Source organism: Argentina silus (assembly GCF_951799395.1).
Source record: "Argentina silus genome assembly, chromosome: 1".
In the NCBI taxonomy this organism is placed as follows: Eukaryota; Metazoa; Chordata; class Actinopteri; order Argentiniformes; family Argentinidae; genus Argentina; species Argentina silus.
The window spans coordinates 6,182,846-6,208,206 of NC_139655.1; the positions used below are offsets into that span (position 1 = coordinate 6,182,846).

A 25,361-nucleotide genomic window follows, 5' to 3' on the forward strand; every position below is an offset into this window, starting at 1 on the left:
GTCAGGTATCCTAGCTGTCCCAGGCAGGAAGACTATGAATGGCAGTGATGTTTTGAACGTTCGGTTCATCTAACTACCCGAAGTAACTAAGCATTAAGATAGTTCATTGCAGCATCATAATCTACATTGAGTTATACATTTTTCTAATGGAACTGACTGACACTTGAGCCCAGTACAGTGTGTCCTCCTGGTTTGTGTCCTGGCTCTACACTAGTCTCTGTTTAATGTTACGGATTAGTCCATGTAGTCTTCAAAGGCTTAGCCCAGAATACAGTGGCAGATCAGATGCAATATCTCTCCTAAATGCTATTATAACATTAAACTGTACAAACGTTGGACATTATTTTAATTGACATACAATACAGTACATGTACATGTGTACAGTTTTCTATACATGCAGGCTATTCTGAACTATCACTCAGGTTTAGTGGCTATGCAGATAATTTAAACCGCCCCTCTGACTGACTTCTTTTTACTCTCTTTTGGGGAGGGAGGTTGATATACATAGACAGTGTTTCTGATAAAACACATCCCTTTGGCAAGAGCTGCTCATAACTGATAAACACTGGGACAGGAAAATATGAAAGCCTTTAACAAGGCAGGAAGCAATATTTCCATGTCAGGGGTTAGATGTGAGCTGTCAAAGAGAGACAAAATTTGCATCCCACCCCTGACATGTTTATGTGCAGCCTAGATGGCTCCAATGGCTTTACTCTGGGGTGTTTACTCAGTCTGCTGTTGTGGTGGATTTTCAGGTTGAACTCTGTGGTATATGACAGTGTGGCCCAGATCTTCAGTGCCCAGGATGGATTCTGAGGGTGCAACAGAGAAGAGGGCCACCTTGTTGGCATCCAAAGTCATGTGGAGTAATATGGATATACCTACGTCAGCAGCACAGTCTCAGGGCAGTGCCAGAGCTGGTAAGGCCTCTTCTACAGTTCATTCTACTCCTGTGTAGAGTGCACCTATTCACCTGTATCTAGGGAAATATAAAGCTGTTTACTGGGTTGTGTTGGATACAGGTCCGTTTTGGGATCCTCACCGACTTAACTGCTATTGTTCTTGTGAAACATGAACCTGGGTGCTTATTTCCAGGGATATGTGTGACATGAAACAAGTATTCTAGCAAACTTGCTACGAGTTGCCTATATGCATCTACGTATGTCATTACAATCCGTAGACTCAATTTATGTAAAGAATCTTAGCAGCCATAGTATATCGTTGCCTTTGTCTTGTATAATGTGTTACATGAGTCTTGAGATGTACTGTAGGTCCTTGTCTTCTGAACAGGAATGCAGGACAGTGTCACAGAGTGGCTTACAACTATTAATGAGTGAGTATCAGGAATTGTCCTTATTGTACCAGGTCAGCCATGCTGATGACAATATCATATTATCACACATCCACCAACATATAGTAGGGAGCTTAAAAATCATTCGATGTTTTTAATTTGATCATTTCATATATTATGCTACTTCAGAGATCACTCTGTACTTACTGTAGACTGTGTTGCTGTGTTTTTCCTACACCCATGGGAATCTTTGTGTATGTTGTGGTGTGAGTTCTGATCTTTCCTCCCCAAACTTACCTTGTCCTCTCAGGTTGGATGCAAAACCAGAGACAACCAGAGAACCTGCAGGTACGACAAATTGTCATTTACTTTGATTTAGTATAAAACCAAGCAAACTCCTCTCATAATGTTTTGTCTTTGCATTATTTGTTAATCATTTTATCAATGCTGGCAGTAATGTATTGTCTATGGTATATTTTTTTAGGTGATGATTCAATACAGTCCATGTAGAGTACATTCAACAGTAGCCATATGGCAGGAGTCAGGAGCTTTTGAAATATTACTGGAATGGAATAAAGTTTGAATTTGACTTTTTCTAATAGCATGGCCGGGTTAAAATACAAAATAACACGAGAAGTGTTGTGTCCTAATGAAAATGCATTGGAGGAGAAGATCTAGGTTCCTCCCCTTACTATCCTCCAATGCTTTTTGAGGACGAAGCAAGTGGAGGACGGAGGAAAGGACGCGAGGAGCCATGTTCCTAACAGTTGAAAAAAAGTGTATAAGTTGCATGCATCCCATTCAGCGGAGAAATGACGGCCCAGATCTGGCCCACGTCTGTTTTCTACCGGCATTCGGATGTTGCCCAGGTCCAACTTTGTTTCCTGAGCCAGAAGTGCCATTCCTGAGCCTTATTTTTGCCATGAAAATGCCAGACATTGGCCGGCATGTGGATGTGGCCCAGGTACGGCTTTGTTGCCCCACCCAGAAGTGGACTAACTTTGGCCGTAATACTTGAACCTGATCTTTGCCATGAAAAGGCCAGACCTTGGCCGGTATGTGGATGTGGCCCTGTTTGGTTGGTTGCTTAAGACTTAGATGGTCTTTAAGGCTGAGATGTGGTAACCATTTCTGGGCCATAATTCCAAGTGGTAACTGGGCCAACTGACTGAAGTTGGCTGTGTGAACTGTGTGTGGCCCAGGCTTTAATGTGCACAAAGTATGCCAAGCTTAATTTTTGGGGGCATTTCTTAGCAAATCCTGAAGACTTCAGAAAGAAGACTAGACAGGATAGGGATAAAGAACTGAAAACTTTATTCCCTAATAAACTGCAGACGGTTATGGACATGATAATGCAGACTCTACATAATAGTTGTCCATGACCTACTGACACAAGTTAACATTATGTTATATCAAAAGATATAATATAATGTAATAATGTAGTAATAATGATTCGCTCATTCGACACTCGTATTAAGAATCACAATATGCTGGGTCACGAGTATGTCACGTAACCTGGTCACGAGTATGTCATGCTGAGCAGAACCGTTAGCACACAATATTACATTGAGGCAAATAGGAAGAATGAGAATAGAGTATAAATACAAAAATAACCAATATAATAGTTCAAAGAAACATCCAAAATAAACAGACTGTTGTGAACTAATGGAAGTTTCACTGTAAGTCTTAAGCTATGTATGCCAAGGACACACAGGCCTAACCCAAAACCTCAAAGAATACATCTCTGTTTTCTCCTCACATATGTTTCTCTGTTGTGAATGATCACTGTTCACAATAGAAGATTAAACAACACTGTCATTGTATCAGCCACATGTAAATTGTAAGATAGTGGTAAAAAGTTATGTTCCCACACGCAAGCACATAACTGAAAGAATGTCTCCACCAAATCTGTCTAGAATCCCCAAAGTGACCAAGCAACTACACTAACATATTTGGCATACATACCTCAAGCTAGAGTTTGCCAACTAGCAAACTGTCAATACTCAATAACAATAACAATGGGAACTTATTAGAGCCATACACCACGTACAGTACCAGAGCTGGTCCATAAGCAACTGTCACCCAATACTGGTCCCCCACATATAGACCAACTGTGGCCCAGTAACGACAAGAAGGTATCAGGGCCAGATATCACATCTCAGAGCTGGCCCATGAGCAAAATGCTAACTATTACCCAGTACTGGTCAACCACACTCTGGCCAAAGATGGCCCAGTTACTACAGGAATGTATCAGGGCCACATTCCTTATACCAGAGCTGGCCCATGAGCAAAGTTCCAACTGTCACCTAGTACTGGTCCCCCACATTTTGACCAAAAGTGTCCCAGTAACAACGGAAAGGTATCAGGGCCAGGCATCACATCCCAGAGCTGGCCCATGAGCCCATTGCATATTTAGTGTGAAATTTACGGGACGGTTATAAATGAGGCCCTTGGCCCATAGCAAATTACCAACTCTCATCCTGGGCTGACCTCCCCACATTCGGACCAGGTCTAGCTCATATACTACTTGCCATTTCCAGCACTGAGCCATATGTGCCACTACAAGACCAGATCTGTCCCACAATTGTCTGCTGACTGGGATGTTGTTTCTCTGTGAGGAGATTGTGTAACAACCCCTCAAACCACCTCCCCAGTGGCCATGCAAGGCAGATAAATTCAAACAACATGCAAATTAGACCTGTGAAAACTAGGGTAACGACAACTTGTGCTTTACCCCTCTGAGACTGGCACTTAAACCTTCATTAAATGTCTTTATTGATCTTGATCATCGACTATTATGTCACAGTAAACAAGCCTGCTATTGTTCGAGTCCTCAATCACTCACTCCTGAGGTAAGGCGTCACTGTATCTTTCAGGAGCATCTCTTATTGGACTTTCATAACTCTTTGCTTAATATCTATTATCTTTTTCTAGACACAGTTTTCTCTAAATATGTCTGTAATTGTTTGTAAATGCCCAACAGAGCGTCTCAGGAGAAACCCCAGCAGTGAGGATGACTTAGCTTTGGGTGTGGAAGGTAAACAACTCTTCGGTCTTGTACTTTTTAGGTGTCATCAACACCAGGGTGACTTAACCGAGGAGTCGTCTCAAAACAGGTTCTGTGGTTTTAAACATCACAATGATATATCTCCCAGTGTGCGTATACAGTAGGAACATCTAAGCTGTCTGGAGTGGGTACACAATGAGACAAATGTTGCAGAGGGCTTGTGTATTTATGCAAGGGGTAAAATATTGGCACAAGTGGTGGTGTCTGTATTTCTTGCTAATCTCACAACTAAGCTCCTATCCATAGAGAGAGGGAGGGAGACAGTATGAAAGTATCAGGGAGACAGGGAGAAGCCCATACACACAGCCAGCCAGGATCCTAAACATTGCTAAGGAACATCGCGGACAGCCTTGGCAAACACTGCTGCGATGCGACCTTATACAAACACTGCTAGAGATGCTTACCACAGAGCAGGCTGTCTGTAGGTGTTAGGATCAGTGTGTGTGTGTGTGTGTGTGTGTGTGTGTGTGTGTGTGTGTGCCCCCCCATCAGTTTCAATGCAGCCTTGCTTCAGGAATCCCCTCCTAGTTTGGGCTTGCCTTAAAAAGTATTACAATTAGGAGAGAAAAGGAGACTGAGAGGCAGAGTAGGAGGAAGGATACAGGATGTGATACCAGGGGCTCCTGATGACATTTAGCCTAAATCCCTGGATCCTCCTCAAGGTGGACTCAGGGAACCAGTCCCTTTAGTGGATAGGGGTCAACTCAAGGAAGGGATGGCTATCTCAAACACTCTTCCATCTCCTCAACTGAAAGGCTAGTCAGCTCACAGGGCTACCTTACCAAACTCAGAGGTTGGATGAAGATGTATCATATTCTTTGAGTTCCACCTTATCTGTGCATCAGAAGCCCTTGCTATGCAAGAACAAGTTAAATTGGGAGCTTTTAGCGAGTGGAACAGATCGGATCAGAACGGAATGGAATGGCATGGATCATCTCCACTCCCTCCAAACCCCCCTTGTGTTAATCGTTGTGTGAACTTGTCAAAAGATGAGACAAGATAGAAGATAGGATCTGGATGTGGCGGCAGCCTTTGGACAAAAACAGCCCTGTGTAATAAAATAAAGCACAGTGGAGCTTACTTTGTCCCTGACACCATGCCAGCGTAAAAATGGAGTCACAACCTTGAGGAGAGGTAGAGAGGACAGCCAAACGAAAACAGCCAGTGGAAGAACACTGACCTAATATAGCTACCAGACTGAGCTAGCCCCTGACAGAATGTGCTGAGTTAGCAGTGGCGCTAGCAGAGACACAGTTGATATGGTTGTCTTTCATCGCAAGCTCTCCAAATATTCAGCCTTGTTTGCTTCCAGGTCAAGATAAAACTTCTTCTTTTTTTTTCTTCTTTTTCTTTTTAGCGTCTTTATATGGTAAACACGGAGTGAGGACTGTTCAGGAATTTTTCCGGTAAGGACGTATCTCTTCTTCTTCTCTCCTGCTGTCAAACTTCTGGCTCATTCAAATGCACTGTCTGCAAACAAGGTTCTACACATGGGCAAAAGGCAATGCATTGTTCATTTCTTAATTGACATTTGATGCTGCCATTTAATACATTGTTATCTAGCTATTGAATAGGTAGTATTACATTATTTTTTATGTGTGTTAGTGACCTTACAAGTATACTTCTCTCTCAAAATGAGCTTTAGCTGTGATGAAATTTGCTGATATTTGTAAGTGGCAATGAAACTAATGTATTGGAAGGCAGTGCATATAATCGACAGGTGTTCTGAATTTCTGATGAATCATCTTACGGATAGCTGGGCACCTGCCTGCCTGCAGTGACTCATATTTACTATGCAAATGGCAGATCAACTCTCACATGCGCCTCCAAGCTCACCTGACCTCCTTCACGGACACAGGAGGATGGAGGTCTTGTTTGCATAAAACAAAATAGGATTCCATAGGGAAGATATGACACAAGACACGAGACAATTAGAAAATATGATTCAGAGTAGCGAAAGGGGTTAGGTACTGTAGAACAGGGTAAGCAGCTAAAAAGTGTCTCCTGGAAGTATGTGGAGAAATGTCCTAGAGAGCAGAGGGAGTTTCAGAGCAGTGTTGTACAGTTATAGATGGATCCAGACAAGACTAATATGGAACAGTCTATAGAGAATAACTCTGTCATGGCTATGCCTTTGTCATGGTCCAGGTCCTGCAGATCCAGCCCTTCTTTCTCCAGCCTGACCTCAGCAGTCTCTGCCCAGTCAGCCCCACTGAGGTCAGAACTCTCAACTTTATGTACTTTTTACCTTCTGTGTGTCTTGTGATTGAGATCGGTAGATGGTTTTGTTTTTCACTGTGTGTGTGTGTGTGTGTGTATGTGTGTGTGTGTGTGTGTGTGTGTGTGTGTGTGTGTGTGTGTGTGTGTGTGTGTGTGTGTGTGTGTGTGTGTGTGTGTGTGTGTGTGCGCGTGTGCGTGTGCGTGTACATGTACGTGTACGTGTGTGTGTTATTTGTGACAGTGTCATGGATGTACTGAACCTCTGGAATGACGACCCAGAGGAGGTTCTGCTAGACTTAGGCTTTGGCTGTGATGAGCAGGATATTTCTGGTCGCATCCCACCCCGCTTCATAAACCACCAGTCCAGGGCCAGAGGCATCAACTTCCAGGTGTTTATGGAGGCTCAGCAGAACCGCTTGGACATAGAGAACCCGGATGTCAGCAGTAAGAGGAATTACACTCTGGATAGACATTCAGACAGGCTCATACATGGTCATCGCGATTCTTACATACAACACTATACAACACACATACTGTTCAGAGAGCTAACTTGCCAGCTATGGACATTAGCATGCTTTAGTCTCTCATTTTCTGCAATGACTGTGACTGTACGACCAAGTACATATACTGCATTTATGCAAAGCCATGTTATTATTACTTTTTTAGCCAGTATCTTCGCTTTCTCCAATGAGAACCATTTATTGCTCCTGAGAGAAGGTGTCTAAAGGTGCAGCATGTCGTTTTGTGCTTTGCTGCTCTATCTGGCCTGCAAAAATGTGAAAACTTCCATATGCTACATTTGCAAGTCCTTGTAAAAAAAACAAAGTGTAAAATAAGTATGTAATGGCCGTTGTCCTACCACGGCACAAGATTTTAGAAAGTGCTTTATTTGGACCAAAACAGCACTCTTCACTGAACGTTCTGTATCATGTGATATCATTCCTCGATTGCTACTGATTTATCATGGCCATTTAGTACTATTTTGAAGTTGAAATCTATATCCTGGACCTTTAAAAGAGGGATAGCATGGTTAACAGGTTTGCCTAATTTGCATAGATCAAACACACTCAAATGCCAACCATTCCCTTATCTACCCCTCTCACTCTCCCACTCTCTCCCTCTCTCCTTCCACCTCATCCCTCTCTCACTGTGACCAGATCGGTTCAGACAGTTGGAGGTGCTGCAGCAGGTCACTACAGCATTCTCCTCACTGCTTGGAGCCTCCACCTCCTCAGCCTCCCTCTCCCAGAGCAGAGACCCACCGCCAGGCAGAGACCTGTCAGCCGAGGCCAGGGAGAGAAGGAGGCGCATGGGCATGCTCCTCCGCCGTGCCTCCAAGAAAACCCTCAAACAGACCTCTACCACCCACGGACCCACAACCTCCACTCCTCAGAGCCCTGAAGCCCAGCAACAGCAGTCCCCGACCAGCCTCCCTGACAAGAGGACACCCCTTAAACGAGCCAGGCAGGAGAGTATATGTCTGACCCCACTGGTAGAGGAGCAAGGCTCAGTCTTGGACACCACAGAGGCCCCTTTGGTACCCCTGCTGTCCCAGGAGGGAGCCCTCATACTGAGGGTGGAGAAGGACATACAGTCAATAAACTCCAGTACCCTCCCAACCAGGAAGAGGAGCCCTGGAGAGGCCAGAGAGTCATTTGAAATGGAAGAGGTAAACTTCAGAAAGTGAATTCAATTCAAGTAATTTGTTGTTTCCACTTACTCAACATTGCATTGTTGTGTCTTCCAGATTAATCTGCATGTGAAAGAGTAATGGTAGTGTTCATATTTATTCATTTATTTAATCACTTTTTGTCTTCCCTGTCAGATCCAGAGCTTTGATGAGGGCAGCATTGCTGGGAGCTACACAGGAGGTATGAGCACCACTGAACTCACATTTCTAAATCTAATCCCAGGGTTAGTTCTCGTCAGGAATATTTTCAATGAGCTGTAGGCTATTTTTGCAGATGTATGATGCCTTAAGTCTTCTGAAGCACTACAGGGTTTTTTGTTGAAATATGTGAATGTAATCCAAAAAGGTATTCAGCTTTTTCTTAGTGCCCTATTTGGGAATACTATAAATCAAACAATCTAAGAAAACCCTGGTGTCTAGTCATCTTGACAGTTGTTTATTCAAGGTTTGCATATCAGATCTTAAACAGTAGCCTGTCAGGCACACAGCTGGTTTTATTTCCTTTCGCTAGTGTATATTTCAAACAGCATTAATGACATGGAAAGTATGCTCATGACTCACTGTGGATGCTTCACTCATGACTTAATGTGTAAAAGCACAACCTCCTCAAACTGTCCTTCACCTCAGTAAACAGTGTGGACTCCCTCTTACTCCCCCCCCCGGCCCTCTCCCTCTCTCTCTATGACTGTTCCTTAGTGAAATAATAGCACAAAACACAAAATTCATCATTTTATATCATTTATATAACATGAATACAATGTTGCTACATATAATTACAGTGTGTTACTATACAGGTACTGTATAGGGGCAGCTATTGTGTAGTGTAGTCACCCTCTTTTCTTCTGGAAGCAGTGGGTCATAAGGGGAAAAATAATCTCCCTTGAAATGCAAAGTGTGCGATTACAGAGCCCCATCGTTTTCATAAGGTCATCAGTTTAAAGCCTAATACTAACTTGAGTATGATAAACCCCCCCCCTCTCTCTCTGTTTCTGTAGCAGGGTGTGTGATGAGTATGATAACCCCCCCCCCCCCTCTCTCTCTCTGTTTCTGTAGCAGGGTGTGTGATGAGTATGATAACCCCCCCCCCCCTCTCTCTCTCTCTGTTTCTGTAGCAGGGTGTGTGATGAGTATGATAACACCCCCCCTCTCTCTCTCTGTTTCTGTAGCAGGGTGTGTGATGAGTATGATAACCCCCCCCCTCTCTCTCTCTGTTTCTGTAGCAGGGTGTGTGATGAGTATGATAACCCCCCCCCTCTCTCTCTCTGTTTCTGTAGCAGGGTGTGTGATGAGGACTAACAGTTGTCAGTCTGACAGCAGTGGTTTCCTGGAGGAGCCATTCATCCCTTCCTTTACCCAGCTGCCTTCACCAGGACCTGAGCTGATGAAGGTGAGGGATAGGATAACATTTATTATCAGTATTTATAGAATAACACAAACTGAATTGGATTTGAAGGCATTCTTAATGGCACATCGCATAGCTACTTTAACCAACCCAAACATTTTCATGTAATGTGAAGCTTCTTGAGTAATGGCTGTTTTTGTCAAATTGAAGTCTCAAAATCTTCAATAGAAAGATAATTAATTGCTGGAATCCAAACCATTAATGTGTGTACAGTGAATGTGTTTTATGATTGTTCTAGGCCCTGTCAGGCATGTCTGGAGGCAGCACTGACAGCCAGGTCACAGTGAGAGGAGCCTCATTGGACCCCCCCTCTCCCACCCACCCCTCATCCCCCACCTCCCTCTCCCTCCCTACTTGCCTCCCATGGTCAGAATCACCCATGAAGAGACTAGACACTGGCCCCACGCCAGAAATGCACAGAGACCAGGATACCCCAACAGTCCACTCCATCACTGCCTCTCCTGCACTGGATATGACTGACTCTGCTTTGGGAACGTCTCCAGGCTTAATGGAAAAGACTGTCACTGAGGGAGACTTGGAAACTGGTGTACTTTGTCATAATCCAGACTCTACTTTACAAGATATTATTCAAACAGACACAGAGACAGAACATTTTATTGTGGGTTCGGAAGGAGGTGTTCTAATGGTAGGAGAGAGGAATGTGACGGACATTGACACTGTTCAGGCAGACACTGTTAGTGATCTGGGAACATATAGTTCTGTGTCACTTGAAGACTCTCAGAAAGTTTCAGAGGTTCTGTGTCAGACAGAGATGTCCTCAGATCCATTGTTGGATTCTGTGAATGATCCTGAGGTCGTTGGTCAAGGCTCTGAGACTGACTCTGACTTTGTTTTCCAGGCTCAAGCAACAGAAGATCCTGTCTTAGGCGCTGATTTTAAACTTTCAACAAGGCATATCTCTGCCTCCCCTCTCTTTCTAGCACCTTCTCCATCTCCACCTCCATCACTAGTCTCAGCCTCAGATTTAACCTTAGCCTCTGGGTCAACCCTGACCCAAGGCCCCTCCCCAGATCCAATTCAGACCCTAGACCCTGCCATGACCCTATCACAATCCTTCTCCTCAGTCCCAGCCTTGCCTTCAACCAACTCCTTAACTCAACCTCCAGCCCCAACCTCAGCCTCAGCCCCAGTAGACATACACAGAGGGAGTTTTCGATCAGGGCGGTCTGTCTCTGTCCAGATGCCCTCCTCCCTCTGCTCCTCCTCTGCCCTCCGGAGCTGCTCCCCCCTCTGCCTCCTTCCCCAGACCAACCTGAAGCTCCGCCGGAGCTTGTTCTCCAGGAAGGCATGGTCAGACGCGGATGCCTCCTACTTCACAGAACAGGGCGCTGCAGTTGCCACAGAAACGGCATCCGTGACCCCCAAACATATTCCCCTCCCCTCAAGGACCCCCTCCATCTCCTCGCCCAATCAGTGGCTCTCCCGCGACAGTCTGGGCGGGTCTGGGAGTTTCCGGATGAAGTCGACCTCCCTGGACACAGGGCTGTGGCAGGAGGAGGAGGAGGGGGTGTATGAGGATGAGGATGAGGATAGGAGATGGGAGGGGGCCCTCCTCAACGGGATGTCCTGCTGCAGCTGTTCCTGTGACCACCACTGTACCTGCTGTTCTCAGAAAAGTCCCCTCAGACAGCCTTCAGCCTTCCCTGTGAGTAACACACCCTCTGAGGACTTGTTAGGCTAAACATTACATTACATTACATTACAGTTTAGTCATTTAGCAGACAGTCTTATCTAGATTAACCTTACTTAGCACAAAGATACAATAGGTAAGCTGGACAAAAATATCAAAATGATCACGAAACACTTTCCAGAAGTGAGTGGAAATGACTTTTACAGTCCTTTTGGTGAATTAAATGTAAAAAAAGAGAGGCATTTTGAAGGTAAGTTGAGCAAGGCACTTAACCCCTAACTGCTCCAGCGGCGCCTAATATGGCTGCCCTGTGCCCAGAGCCCAGAGCTCTGTTCTCCCTTGGGGGTGTGGTGTGTGCAGTGTGTGTGTTGTCTCAGGAGGGGTGTGCACGTGTCAAATTCCTACAATTGATGAGAATTGATTGCATGGCCAAATAAAGAGTCTTCTTCTTCTTATTATTATTATTATTATCTACAGCTCACCTCTTGACCTTTTCCACCCAATTCACAGGCTATATCTCAACAAACATACTGTAAATGTAGTATCATTAAGTTTCTAATGGCATCATTCTCTATAGTAAACACGTTTGATATAGCTTTTTTGATCAAATTACACCTTTTTCCTACTACAACAATGAAAAGCTATAAAGTAGATATAGTAGATAGGAAGCCATTCTGCGATAATGAACTTTTCCTGTTTTCATGACGAACTTGTGCATGTTTGCATGTAAACATCTTTATTGACCATGGAAAGATTAAGTTTTCATATGCAGAAGGGATTTGCATCTGATTGCCACATTTGCATGTGTGGAGCTGTGGAGGAGAACACTCTCTCTATCTGGCTCTTTAGTGGCCTCAAGCACTGTCACCCTCTAGATAAAACAAAATATGTAAAAGATCCTGTTCATCAAGAGAGGTGAAAGGAGTGCTTGAATCTTTCCAGTTATGCTAATTTTTATGTTATATGTAATTGTAATACGTGCATTACAATGGTGATCAATGTGATATGATGGTAAATGTGTGTAAATATACTGTATACACCTGATATATATTTTTTATTATTATTATTTATTTATTTATTTATTTTTTTTGGGTGAAAACTTAAGCCCTACTAGTGTGAATCTATGAGTTAGTAGATTGTGTTGCCATGAATTGTGGCATTCTTCAGGCTTGTCATTTACAGTATGTGTCATCATCACTGGAAATGTTTCTATGATGATACTATTTTGCCGAGCTGTGTTGTGCTACCCTTCCTCACAGTATATTATTCCCTCCTCAGTTTTCCCTGGATGAGCTGGAGGGGATGATGCGCTGCATGAGGAAGTTCCGCTCCGTCCTGACAGATATCGAGGAACAGTTGTCAGAGGACCAGGCCTCGGTGTACAGCTCCCTCTCAGACACTGACAGGTACGATACTGCACTGCCCCCTCTGGTGGCCTGATAGTGCCACTGCACCTTACTCAGGCAATGCAAAAAAGGGTATCTACTGTAGATATGACAGGGTGTCACTTTAGTTCTTACAGTAGTCAAATTACAATAATTAAATTGAGCCATTTTGGGTCCTTTTGTCCCTCCACCTGTGTTTTTTCTCAGAGAGGAAGTGCGGGACATATTGGAGCTGAGGAAGGCTGTGAAACAGGAAGCAGGACAGTTGGAGCTGCAGCTGACTGACTTGGTCCATCACTATGATGACAGCTTCAAAATGGTACACACACACACACACACACACACACACTCACACACACACACGCACACGTATTGTCGCGCTGATCAGAAATGTAACACATTTTGTATTCTCATCTGACTAGAGCAATTTATAAGAGTTTAACATTACATCATATGAGGAAAATACAAAAACTGAATTTGTAGGCATATCCCAAGGATTGTCATTCTGTTTGACCTAACCTCATCCCCAGGCTATAAGCCTGGAATATCAATGACTCAAAGTTGGCGTTAGTGGGAGTGACCTGTTACTGAGTAAAGTATTTGTCATCATTTAATTTTAGCTAACCATACGACTGCGATGTGTGGCTCCAAATGGAGGCGTAAACAGGGGTGCACAAGGAGAAGGGGGGGGGGGGGTGTTGTTGGAGATGATTGGTTGGTAGATTAAGCCGATTAGGCCAATGGCTACATGTGTCGTCTGTTTTTGACGATCTTTCTATTGTCTTAACAAAGGCCAAGTTTGACGTGTTGGTCCACCAGACCTTTTGCGCATTTTGGCGGAAGTGTCTGGGAACGAGACTATGTTTGACCCAACATCAGTGTAACTCATTGTGACTCAGTGTGACGCTGATGTTAAAATCATATTTCTCTCGCCCAGAAGATGCACAGACTCCTGGATGAGCAGTCCCACCTCTGTACCCAGCTGAAGCTCCTCCCAACGACTTCTAAGCCTGCGCCTGGCCCCGTTTCCACTCGGAGTGTGGCCACTCAGTGCTGTCTGCTGCCTTGGCTGCCTTTGACGGACATGTCAGGGTCACATCTCTCCTCACTCACTACCTGGGACTTGGAGTCCAGACCAGAACTGTCAGATTCCAGAAGCATCAACAAGGAACCGGATCATAGTTCAACCACCAAGCCAGACAAACTGGACTTTGTGGGTTTCCTCCAGAGAGTAAGAGAGCTTTGACCAGTACATAAAGAACTTTCTGTCAGAAAATGATTCTGGTGCTGGCTTGCTATGCCACGTAGTACAGAGTACAGAGACTGTAAAATGTGTGGGGTACTACAGAAGCCAAAAAACACAACTTTTTTTGTATATTTCGAATTGTATAACATGATACACAGGGAGCGAACTCACACATTTTTATAATGCCCTTATGTCACATTCAGTAATGACAAAATGGTATACTATATGTTCTGTGTTTTAGCTTAAGGAGTCCCTGCACCACTCCGTCAATACAGACTCACTGGATTGAGAGATGGGTTAGTAGGACTTTCAGATCTATTCCTTTCACACTCGTAATAACCCAGAAGTCTCCAAAATAGTCTTCTTTTCAAGATTATACTGTACTGTTTTACTAACTACTGTAAATCTTGTGCTTTGTCTTTCAGATGTGTGCTTCTGCTGCAGATAACCCAAGATGTCCTGCTCTCTAAGTTATTATATCATCTATGGATTTTTGGAATGTCCATGATGAATAAAGAGCAGGAATGCATGAAAGACTAGAAGTGTGTGCTTGTTCTGTGTCTGTGACATTATAGCAGCTATTGTCGAATATCATTGTCATGATATTATCTAAAATTAGGGTAGCATTCATCCCAACAAAGAATGTTATATTATCATCTCAGTGTGCCACTATACCTGTAAAGGAAGTGTTGTTCATAATTGGGCCACAGATACGATGTTGTTATTAACACATTCAAGACTCATATTTTGATAGAAGTGCGAATAGATCCATATTAGTCCAAGAGGGGGTGTAGCTCAAGTCTCCTGTCTACTTCAGACCTGTGTGTGTGTGTGTGTGTGTGTGTGTGTGTGTGTGTCCGTTTGCGTGTGAAGAGTAAGTGCCAGGTAGCAGCTGTGTGTTTGGTCAACAACCCACTCTCCGGTCTTTGAGGGTGATGCCTCTTTAGAGTCCATCCTTGTTAGGTCCAGAAAACAACACACAAGAAACAAACAGGCTCTCATTAAGTTACCTGAAACAGCACATAATCATAATGCAACCATTTTGGTGAATATATATATATAATCTGATGTTCATAGCTGAATACATATGTGTACGTTTTTAATTTAAATGTGGTCTCTTTGTCATTATAGATACAGCCATATAAATGTGTTATTCATAAAACATAGCAAATTATGTTTTTGAGGCTTCGTCCGGTGTTATAAACTGATTTAATTTAAATAGTCCTTTTTCTCATTTATGAGAAACAACCTAAAAGGCTCTCTCTCGTTGCAGGGGGAGGTTGGTAACAATACACAACACCGTTTAGTACACACTTCACACTAGAGTAGGAAATGCCATTTACCACAACACGATCTCCAAGCAGACATCAAAGGACCTTGACTGATTGAAACATCATGAGTGGTTTATTTGTAATGCACTAGAGGTTATAATTCATGTATTATGGTAAAATCATCCCCTATAGAAGATAGTTTCATAATCATAATCCAATGTTTTCATGCATGTCCCCTTGTATAAACTTGTTATACTGTTTATTGATAGATAGCCTTAAAGTAATTTTTAAATAGGATCAATAAGAACCCATGGATTAAAACGGCACACATCAATATGATTGAGGACTAATTTCAACCAAGGTTACTCTATACTTACCGCTAGGTTCTGAGTGACCATATTCAACCATACAGACAGTACCAACATTTGGGTATCAGACAACTAGAAAGCCTAGGAAGAGGGATGGTTGACTTGTCGATGGTGTAAGCTTACGGTACTCTATGACATCTGGGTTTTTCGGGTGTCACACTGTCTTTCGGGTTGGCACCCATTGCCTTCCTTTATCCACTTTCACGTTCCGACTGTTCTTATGTTTTATCTTTCCCTTTCCTACTCCTTTATCTTTGGTTTTGTGTTATTTGTTTTGACCCTATTTGCATTTATCTTACTCTGTCACCTCTTCTTCAGCTTTGTCCCTTCCCCCTCCGCAGTCTCCTTCTTTCTCTTCCGCCCCTCTCTTCCACTCTCCGTGGTAAGGATCTCCACTTGTGGCGATGCTGTCATTGAATCTGTTGTAGTTTGCTTATTAGAGCCCCATTGAAATTCATATTTGTTTGGACAGCGGTACAGCGGATGCAGGATGAGGGCTTCCGTAACCGTGACAACAGGCGCTAATGGAGACGGCGAGGGGTGACGCTCCTCCTCCAAGGTACATAACCCTTAGCTTTGATCTGGCCTGGCACTCTCTCTGTCCGCTCACTGCACAGCTGAGGTAAGATCCTTTCTCTATAACTTTCTCTCTCTTATAATCTCTCTCTTTCTTTCTCTCTCTCTCTCCCTCTTCCTCTTGTTTCTCTCTGAACTGTTATCTTTGTCAATATAATTGCATTGCAGAGCTGTTTTACGTTGAAAAAACATGGAAATTGCAATATGTCAGAGTATATTTGTTCAGTCTGAAGAACACTAGACCACCTTTACTTTGATTCTTACTGGCAAAGCAAGTTGAAGGAATGTCTATGATTTCTGTAGTGAATATCCACCCTATGAAGGAATGTATATCTGTGATTTGCCTCTGATCTCATGGGTACATTTTCCACATACTGTAAGAATTGTATCATTATATTAACTACATGATTTTAACATTATAATTGTATCATTATATTATCAACATGAACAATTACTGTTTTGTCTCATGCTTTATCAGACAAAAACACTACAAATCCCAGACAAAGTCTTCAGTTTGTGCTGAAGCTACATATTGACAGACGCATATATGACTCTGGGTTGAGACTGAACTGTGTTACTTGATCTGAGGGCAGACTGCCTTCAGAGGAGATGTCTACAGGCTGTGTGAGGTCACCCCCGGAGCACTGTGAGTATGACAGAGAGATAGAGAGAGAGGAAAGAAAAGAGAGAGAGAGAGAGGGAACATATGTCCACCGGGACCACCGTGACAGATGGCAAGACAGCGGCCAAGTCTGCCTCCTGTCACATACAATGCCGCTGTGTATTCACGATGGGGATTACGTATGCTCACACACCCTCGTACACACACCCATATCTTTCTTTCTCTCTCTCTTTTGGTCTTACTCTCTCACACACGCACGCACACACACACACACACACACACACACACACACACGTATGGAATACCACTACCAAACCACAGAAAACTAGAGGTTACAAATGTAACCCAAATTCTCTGAAGGAGATGAGGGAGACCCCTCACTGTGGGACACACACTCTGAATACCAATTCCCTGAAGACCCCTCTACATTCATGCCTGGTACAGTCTGGTGATGCTTGCAGGCATTTCACCCAGTCTACCGACCATCCTATAGGACCTCGCAAGCGAGGTCGTGGCGCTCCTGTCAGAAAACGACTGACAAGGGGGTGCGTCTCAGCGGTCGCCCCACTGAAGCCTACGAGGCTAAAATGGCAACCAGGTAGGTCTGCACTGTAGAGAAGGCTTTGCCCTTATTAAGCAGGTAATTCTTCCTTCTTCTAGCATTGTGACTGCCTATGGCCCCTGGTCCTAGCATAGATTACTTTTTCTTATGATGACTGATGGATAGATGATTCACTTACTAAGTCGCTTTTGGCAATCACAATGCTAGAAGAAGGAATTTCTTTTCATTATTAACAGGAGAGAAACTTGTACAGGGGGGTAGTGGGGGTGAAGAGGTCTTTAGGAGGGAGAAGGAGAGGATCACAGAGATACGGCTCTTACACCACACCACAAATAGCTTCCATTTCAGGTGGTAAAGACCTCTGGTGGATGGCGCCCAAGCACTCTGGATCACAGCATACATGTTTGGAGGCAGGCCTTCCGAGTCTAGGTTGGACCTCTCACGGGCCAAATCCATATATCCATCAACTCGGGATGAGGGTAGAACAATTGATCCTGCACTTGGGATAAGACAACATTTGGAGAGAGGACATATTATTGTCTGTTCGGACTAGAATGTGATGTCCCTGCAGAAAAGGTGGTCACGTGGTCCGCGAGGAGGCGGAGCTCCATCAACTCGTCCGGGTCGGTCCTTGGCCTGAGAGATGTCGACCTCCAATTCTGCCACGTGGACTGACAGAACTGTGTTAGTGTTCACCTCACGGGCCGCCCGATTGAGTCATAGGTGTGCTGCCACGCGGGTGGAAGGTCACCCTACAGAGTGATCCCATCTAGCCTTGTCCTCTTGGGCGGTGGCAGGTCCGCCTTGGAAGACTGTTTACCAAAATCCGTCAATATTCTTCTTTTGAATGTCGAGCTGAAAAGACAACCTAATGCCCTAGGAGAGTCATGAGAACACACTAGAGTTTTTGAAGAGCTTTGGACAGTCAGCGAGTGAAGAATGTAAAGGATAAAACACGCTTGCTAGGTCCTATATATAGTTCGGGCGGTAGGCGGGACTATCTGCCTGCAAGCGTCACCAGCCTGTACCAGGCGTGATTGTACAGGGGGTCTTCAGCAAATAGGTACACGAGGGTGCAAGTCCCATCAACTGAAAGAGAACCAAATATCTGATTTGTACTGTGTGAATTATGACCGTCATGTGATATATTTGTGTGTGACAGACCAGCTGGCGGAGACCGCTGGGACCCTGCTAAAGGGAGTGACAGGACCAGAGATGGAGGTTCCGGGGAAACACTGCCCTGAGGCTCTGCACCCAGAGGAGCAGCCAGATGATCAGGGACAGAAGAAACCCCGCAGGAAAGACACGCCCGTGCTCAACACCCCCCCACTCATACCAGGTAACACACTCTCTACAGTACAGTACCTCTCTGTATTCTCACTCATATCTCGGTGGATTGGAATACTGAACGGAACTAGTTAAGTGTGGAATGGGAATTGTATCGGTGCATCAATACTGTAAGTGTAGTTAATATAGCTAAGCTCTGTGTTTGTGGATACTGTTGTTTGTTCATAACTAGAGTGCCATGATTGCTGATTGCTGTCCATATGCTGTAGGTCGTCATGTGATATGCAAGGTGAAACTGTTACCGCTGTTTTTAAGAGTGTCCCATCGTTTCTATTCATCAGGAGTGAAGTTGATGAGAGGAGAGAAACGAATGATTCACTTGGAAGACAAGGAAAAAGAAGGGAAGAACTAGAGGCCATTAGAGAGTGTTTGTCCACTTTTCTTTTCATTATATAATTATTTTCAGTTGTCAGTAATTGTTAATATGTATACATGTTCATTAAATGTGGCTTTAAACAGATGCTGATGTTATGCTTGAATGAAACAGTCTTCATGAATCTTTCCTGTATGGAATATGTAGTATTTATAATCATATGTACTGAAAAATGTACGCACTCACTGCAATGTAAGTCGCTTTGGATAAAAGCGTCAGCTTAATGGCATATATTATTATTATTATTATTATTATTATTATTATTATATTATTATAAGATTGTGCTCTAGTTATGTTTATTATGTAGGTTGAAGGGGAACGGCACACATATGACTATGTCAGTGAAATGCATGGTAATGTATGTGATGAAATATAACATTTCATGACCTCCATTTTTATTAGCCAGACTTACATGATACACAGTAGAAAACAGTTCCAGTATATGTTTAAAATTATTATCGGCTATTTTTGCAGTTGCTGCTGTTGAGACATACCATGGAAAGAGAGATGATGTATAGGATGAAGAAATCCCAAGCACTTACTTACACGATTTTAACATAAACAGAAAATAAGCATGAAAGTACAATCACATGTATTCTTGTATTACACTACAATACATTCCCTGTTAGCCACCCACTCGCCACATAATTATTCTTTATTTATTATTTACCATCTATTATTCTTTATTTATTATTTAACATCTACTATTCTTTATTTATTATTTATATGATACTATAAATACAGTCTACTGTATTTTTACGAGCGCGTTGATGGTGCAAGTATAAATGTGTGGGTTACATGTCCTGTGAGGTCACTTCCCTCGTCGCAGGGAGATGCACTGCAGCCTCCTGGCATTGCTCCTGGCATCGGCGGGCCGGGCATCGGCCTTCCTCTGTCTGGTTGGCAGGTAGGAGTTGGCACAGTAGCTGGGTCTCTTATAGAAGCGAATGAGGTCGTATCCATCAGGGGTGCCTGGAAGACAAAAGGTCACCAGGTCACAGCCTTGTTACAGCCAATCATCAAGGTTTATTCCAGAGACATCCTTGTATGTAGTTACTGGTTATTGCATGTGCTTTGTACTACTAGCAATTCACAGTGTTCTTTTATAATCCACTGCAGGATACTGTATGGGTTGTTCAACAATAGTTAATGTAGTGTTAGTCCACTTAGTGCGCCTGTGTGTGTGTGTGTGCCTGTGTGTGTGTGTGTGTGTGTGTGTGTGTGTGTGTGTCTGTGTGTGTGCCTGTGTGTGTGTGTGTGTGTCTGTGTGTGTGCCTGTGTGTGTAGTACATCACACTGGTTCATTATTTCAGATTAATCTCACACATACTGAGAGGTCAGACAATGAAGTGAGGATATATCACTCAGATGACTATGACTGAGAAATCTGGTATTCTATTTTGTGCCTGTGAGGTTTCACAATGAAGACACTGAGTCATGATCTGAGCCCTTTGAGTTCAGATTTATTGTCACAACAGTGCAATAACGTAGCATTGGAACGAAGATGACCATACGGCCTGCAGTCTTATTCTTGGTGTGTGATCAATAGTCTTTTAAATTAAAAAAAATAATAAAATAAAATAAAAAGCAAGTCAAATAACATGAGGACATCTGTTTGATGGAGGCAATTACATGACTTAAAATGCATAAAATATATCAAATATGACAGAAAAATATGTCTTCAAAACAAAACAAGACAAACAATATAATAAACATGATATTGTCCATAGTGTTTCGCAAACTAGTCATAAAGAGTGATGACGTTCACAAAAAAGTATGAAAATGGCTAGGTGGTGCCATTGAAGTTGGAAAAATAGTAAAAAAGGAGTAACATCCAACTACCTGGACAACACTTGTCATCCCCATGTATGCTATTGCATCGACAGTACTACCAAAGGTCAAGTCTATCAGACCCTTAAATCCCCTTGTACTTTAGGTACAAGCTATCAATGTTTCCATCCTTCCATATAGCAGTTCGTAGCCTCTAATAATACCTGACAGTTTGAGATGACATGAGATAGCTGGTTGAAATAAAATGAGCTGTTTGTAGCTATGGCTAAGTAATGGTCCACACATTATGGACAAATTATGATTTTGAAGGACAGTGTTATATTGTTATGATATAAATCTAATGAAAAAACTAACAAACCATAGACCATATTTTTCAATATGATAAGAAACTAGAACTAGGGGATAGCTGTAACAAACTATTAACAATTATTAACACTGACAAGCTATTGAGCTAAAATATGTCACACAAGCTTGCAAGCTAGCAAGATAGAGACATATCAATTGTTTTACAGGGCAACACTGACGTGATTAAGGATTTATCTATGTAATTTAAGGCAAAGATTATTATTTTCTGAGCAAAATATATAAACTATACTTTCAAGAGAAATATTTATCCTTTTAAGATTGAGACATTGTTTTATTTGAACTGTATCCCCATGATGTCTGTTGTTTTCTATCTTTGGTCAAGGCAACAGGAATTTCTACACAGTGAACCTGGAGACCATTTTGGATAACACAAATATGGCCTCAATACTGTACATGTACTGTACTATACGTCGGCCTCTTCTGGACACGACAAAAAATTTACTTTTTTTTACATTTTGCATTTCAGTGTGTGTGGTAACTTAGCTGTGTTTACTTTTAGATTTTTTTGTTTTGTTTTTTAATTATTTTACACAATTTAACAAAAATGGCATCATATTCACATGCTGTGAACAATTTGTAGAAAAAGAATTTAAGATGTATCAAACAAAGCTTTTCGCAAATGTGTTCAACAATGTTCTTTATATCACAGTTGAACGTATGAGTTGAATTCAGTTTAATTGGTCTGTCAACCAATTAAAGTAAATAAACAGTAAAAAAGAAGTAAAAACTGGTTTGCATCCATATGACTGAAAAGAAAGGAAAATATAATGCTTCGTAATCAGTAAGGGATTCAAAAGCATCAACTGAGAGTTTGTATTGAAACACAAACCCCAAATAAATCACCTTGTGATGATAATTGCCAAAATGCTTTGTAATGAGACATTGACCCACCTACAGGTCTGGTGACTACCACTTCAGCACAGACACTGTACATCATAGAATTATGTTACTTTCATCTTTGACCACAGTTAGATGTTCAAAACCATAACTACACACTATCATTCATAAATAAAATCTCAATCTTATGTACAATAAATACAACTGGCTTGGCAACCAAGAAAATACCCAGCTAGAAATACCCAGAGAAATACAGAAAACACAGGAAATGAAAAACAAGTGTGCATCTATATATTTTGGCATTATAACATGTTGTAAATGTTGCACTCATGATTTAGAAATGAACATGGTTGTGGCTCCTCAATAACAGTCATGTGACATCAGTAATATGTTTTAAGGTTGGGACTCAATCAAACCTGCACTGGGGAAAAAATGTATTGCTTCTGTACATTACAAAAGCTTGCTGTCTGTAATGTTCTCAAATAAGGGTACTGAAGTCAATTGAAACAGCAAAAGCTGACTCTTTCTTCTTGTTTACAAAGATATAAAAAATTAATCATGGTTCTCTGGACAATATTTTTATATTTTCTTTTTTTTAATTCTAATACTGGGGTAATGTAGAATGAGCACTATAATAATCATCTTTACATTTACATGTCTGTACTTTATCAACATTACTCTTATGAATGTTTTCTCAATCAGAACACATACTAATAGCTGACAAACCATTATATTTCAAACTTCCTTTAAAAGTAATAACAGTATGATTGGGGGAAAGTGTGACTTAAAGATAAACAAATCTAACAATCTTTCTTCATAAAATGTTTTCGATACAAAAGTAAGTTCAAGATACTGAAAAATGTAATACAAGATTACAGTCTTTCTTTCATCCATTATAACATTACCCTTAAAAAATACAAATATAATAATAATAACAATCATAATAATGTGCACTGTATCTTCAAAAGCTAGTTATTCCTCAATGTAGAGCTCTGGTGAAAACACATAGGGGAGACACACTCACACATATGCACGCACACACTCACACACATGCACACGCACACACACACACATGCACACACACACACTCATGCACGCACACACTCACTCACGCACGCACACACACACACACACGCAAGCACGCACACCCAACATCATCCAGTGGTGTGCAGTGATCAGCGGGAGCAGTGTGTATTGAAACCCTATCTTGAGTAGTCTGGCCAGAGAGGAGGCCAACACAACCGTGTGCTAGCCTTGCCCCCTATTTCAGAGTGCCATGTGGGCCTCAGTCCACGGCTCACAAAACGGAAGAGGTTGAAGGGTTTTGGCTACTGGGCAACCAGCCCCTTTACCGTGGAACAGCATCGGCTGGCAAGTTAAGCATTTATTTGGGTGAAAATGAAAAAAAAAACTAATGGCAAGCATAAGAAAAGCAGAACTCCACCAGAGAGAAAGCAAAAAAAAAGACATGTACATCCACCAGAGGGCGATCTAGAACAACAGACAGAGAGACAGAGGTTTCCCCTGTGAAATGAAGTCTTTGTTTGGGAATGAAGAGGACAGTTAGTTTGCATCAGACGTGGAAGCAGCCACTGCTAGAGATGCAGGTGAGTTGTCATGGTTACTCTTGTCTTCCTCTTCTGAGTCTGAATCTGTGGGAGGAAGAGAGGACATATGGCACACTTAGTTGGTCCTGGCCCCCTCATTGTACCGCTGCATGTAGGGAAGTTGAAGGTTAAAAACCATGTGGTCCTCTGTGGCTCATTTGGTAGAGCATGGCACTAACAATGCTTAGGTTGTGAGTTTGATTAACACTGGGACCATATATACTGAAATGTACGCACTCACCTCAATGTAAGTCGCTTTGGATGAAAGCGTCAGCTAAATGACATATATGTATATTATGTAGTGTAGTGAAATGACAGGGGTGCACTATGCCCTCAGAGACGGGGCGAGGGCCAGTTTGGTGAGGCTAGTACTGAAAGGGCTGATGGCTGATCCTAAATCAGTGACCAATGGCAGAGAGTGCACAGCTAAATGAGAAGGAGAGGGTGACGCCATCAGAGAATGGCCGTCTTTTTGCTGTTATGTATAATGATGTAATCATGTGTAGTTAGCAAAGTCCCCGTTAGGATCCTAAACTGCAGATCTGTATCTCTGTGACACTCTGTCACCATGGTAACATGAAGGACAGACTCCAGGGGAAGGATAGAAGAAAGGAAAAAGGCTCCTTTTGTGAGGAAAGAGTTGGTGAAGGATGGCAGGGGTGAGTATAAGGGCCAGAGTGACATTAAACACGTTTCCACAAGAGACTGCTGTAAAAAGGCTCTGCTTTTTTCAAACAAAACATATTTTGTAAAACTGGTTGTAAGTTATCCAACATCATAGCCAAAGCTCTGCAAATATACAGTCGAATTGCAGTATCAAACAGCTTAAATATTTAGCCTATATACGGTTATTTCTTTCATCTTGAACAAAACTTTTTTTCTGTGGAAATGTTGTTAATGTTCACACCCTGAGGGGAGAGTAAATACTGTTTTACCGTCAGAAGTCTCTGTTTCTGTTTCACTGTCATCATCAGTGTCAGGTGAGTCTAGCTCCTCGGGTACTTCTCCTGGGATTCAAATGAAACACCTGTCACCGTCACCAACACAAGGCCCAACGCCACAGTAGGGTCCACTGGGCCTCATACATGTCCCTCCCTCACCCACTTACTCACAGATCAAGTCACACAGAATACATGCAGAAGTATGTCAAAGTTGACACCATACAAATTACACGGTTTTAAAATATGCTTGTGTTGATACTTCATTGTAGTTTGAAAATCATATTCTTCATATGCATCACAGACCAGATGAGGGTGCTCTTTTACAACAAAACCATCCGGAGAGCAAAGACTCAAGACCTCAGCTTTCACTCTCAGGCTTTTAATATCAGGAACAACTTTGAACAACTTGTTGAACACTATTGCAATAGGAAACAGTCTACCTTCCTGTTGTGGTCATTTTGGAGCAATAACAACATGCGTGTATGTGAGTGTACTTTTCTAATCTATTTCAAGGATGAGTTTGGACTTAAGCTAACAAAAAGCAACTTTTTTCCAAACGACAGTAGCCCAAGTGACTGACTGAGTGATACATACCATTTTGAACTTTCTGGCTGTTGTCTTTGCTGGTGCTGGTCTCAGGCTCCTTGGGTTCTGAGTGGTTTGGTCCCTGGGCTGATGTGGACCCTTCGGCCCCCCCCGGATCTTTGTTTCCTTCCTCCTCTTTAGGCTGCTCCTCTGGCTCCTTCTT

The 25,361-nt window shown here is 42.6% G+C and overlaps 2 protein-coding genes across 4 annotated transcripts in view; one reads left to right on the top strand and one right to left on the bottom strand.

Annotated features, from left to right (window-relative positions):
• The first annotated feature begins 4,215 nt into the window (after window positions 1-4,215).
• itprid1 (ITPR interacting domain containing 1) lies at window positions 4,216-14,487 on the top strand. The gene is made up of 13 exons (XM_083683441.1): window positions 4,216-4,328; window positions 5,716-5,764; window positions 6,507-6,575; window positions 6,820-7,022; window positions 7,736-8,247; window positions 8,404-8,449; window positions 9,543-9,655; window positions 9,909-11,336; window positions 12,600-12,727; window positions 12,914-13,025; window positions 13,644-13,937; window positions 14,194-14,248; window positions 14,378-14,487. The coding sequence occupies exons 1-12, from the start codon at window positions 4,244-4,246 to the stop codon at window positions 14,239-14,241; spliced, it is 3,087 nt and encodes a 1,028-aa protein (XP_083539567.1). The 5' UTR covers window positions 4,216-4,243; the 3' UTR covers window positions 14,242-14,248; window positions 14,378-14,487.
• Window positions 14,488-19,478: 4,991 nt separating this feature from the next.
• The window catches only part of pde1ca (phosphodiesterase 1C, calmodulin-dependent a), a 43,585-nt gene continuing 37,702 nt past the window's right edge, over window positions 19,479-25,361 (bottom strand). The window contains exons 12-14 of one of the 3 annotated variants that reach the window (XM_083673702.1): window positions 25,208-25,361; window positions 24,608-24,679; window positions 19,479-20,043 (exon numbers count right to left, since the gene is read on the bottom strand). The exon at window positions 25,208-25,361 is cut by the window's right edge and continues 158 nt beyond it. In XM_083673702.1, coding sequence (XP_083529828.1) covers window positions 19,883-20,043; window positions 24,608-24,679; window positions 25,208-25,361 — 387 coding nt within the window. In that variant the 3' untranslated portion in view covers window positions 19,479-19,882. Of the gene's footprint in view, window positions 20,044-20,520; window positions 23,718-24,607; window positions 24,680-25,207 lie in introns of those variants that run through there. The other 2 variants (XM_083673703.1, XM_083673704.1) reach the window with 2 other exon arrangements.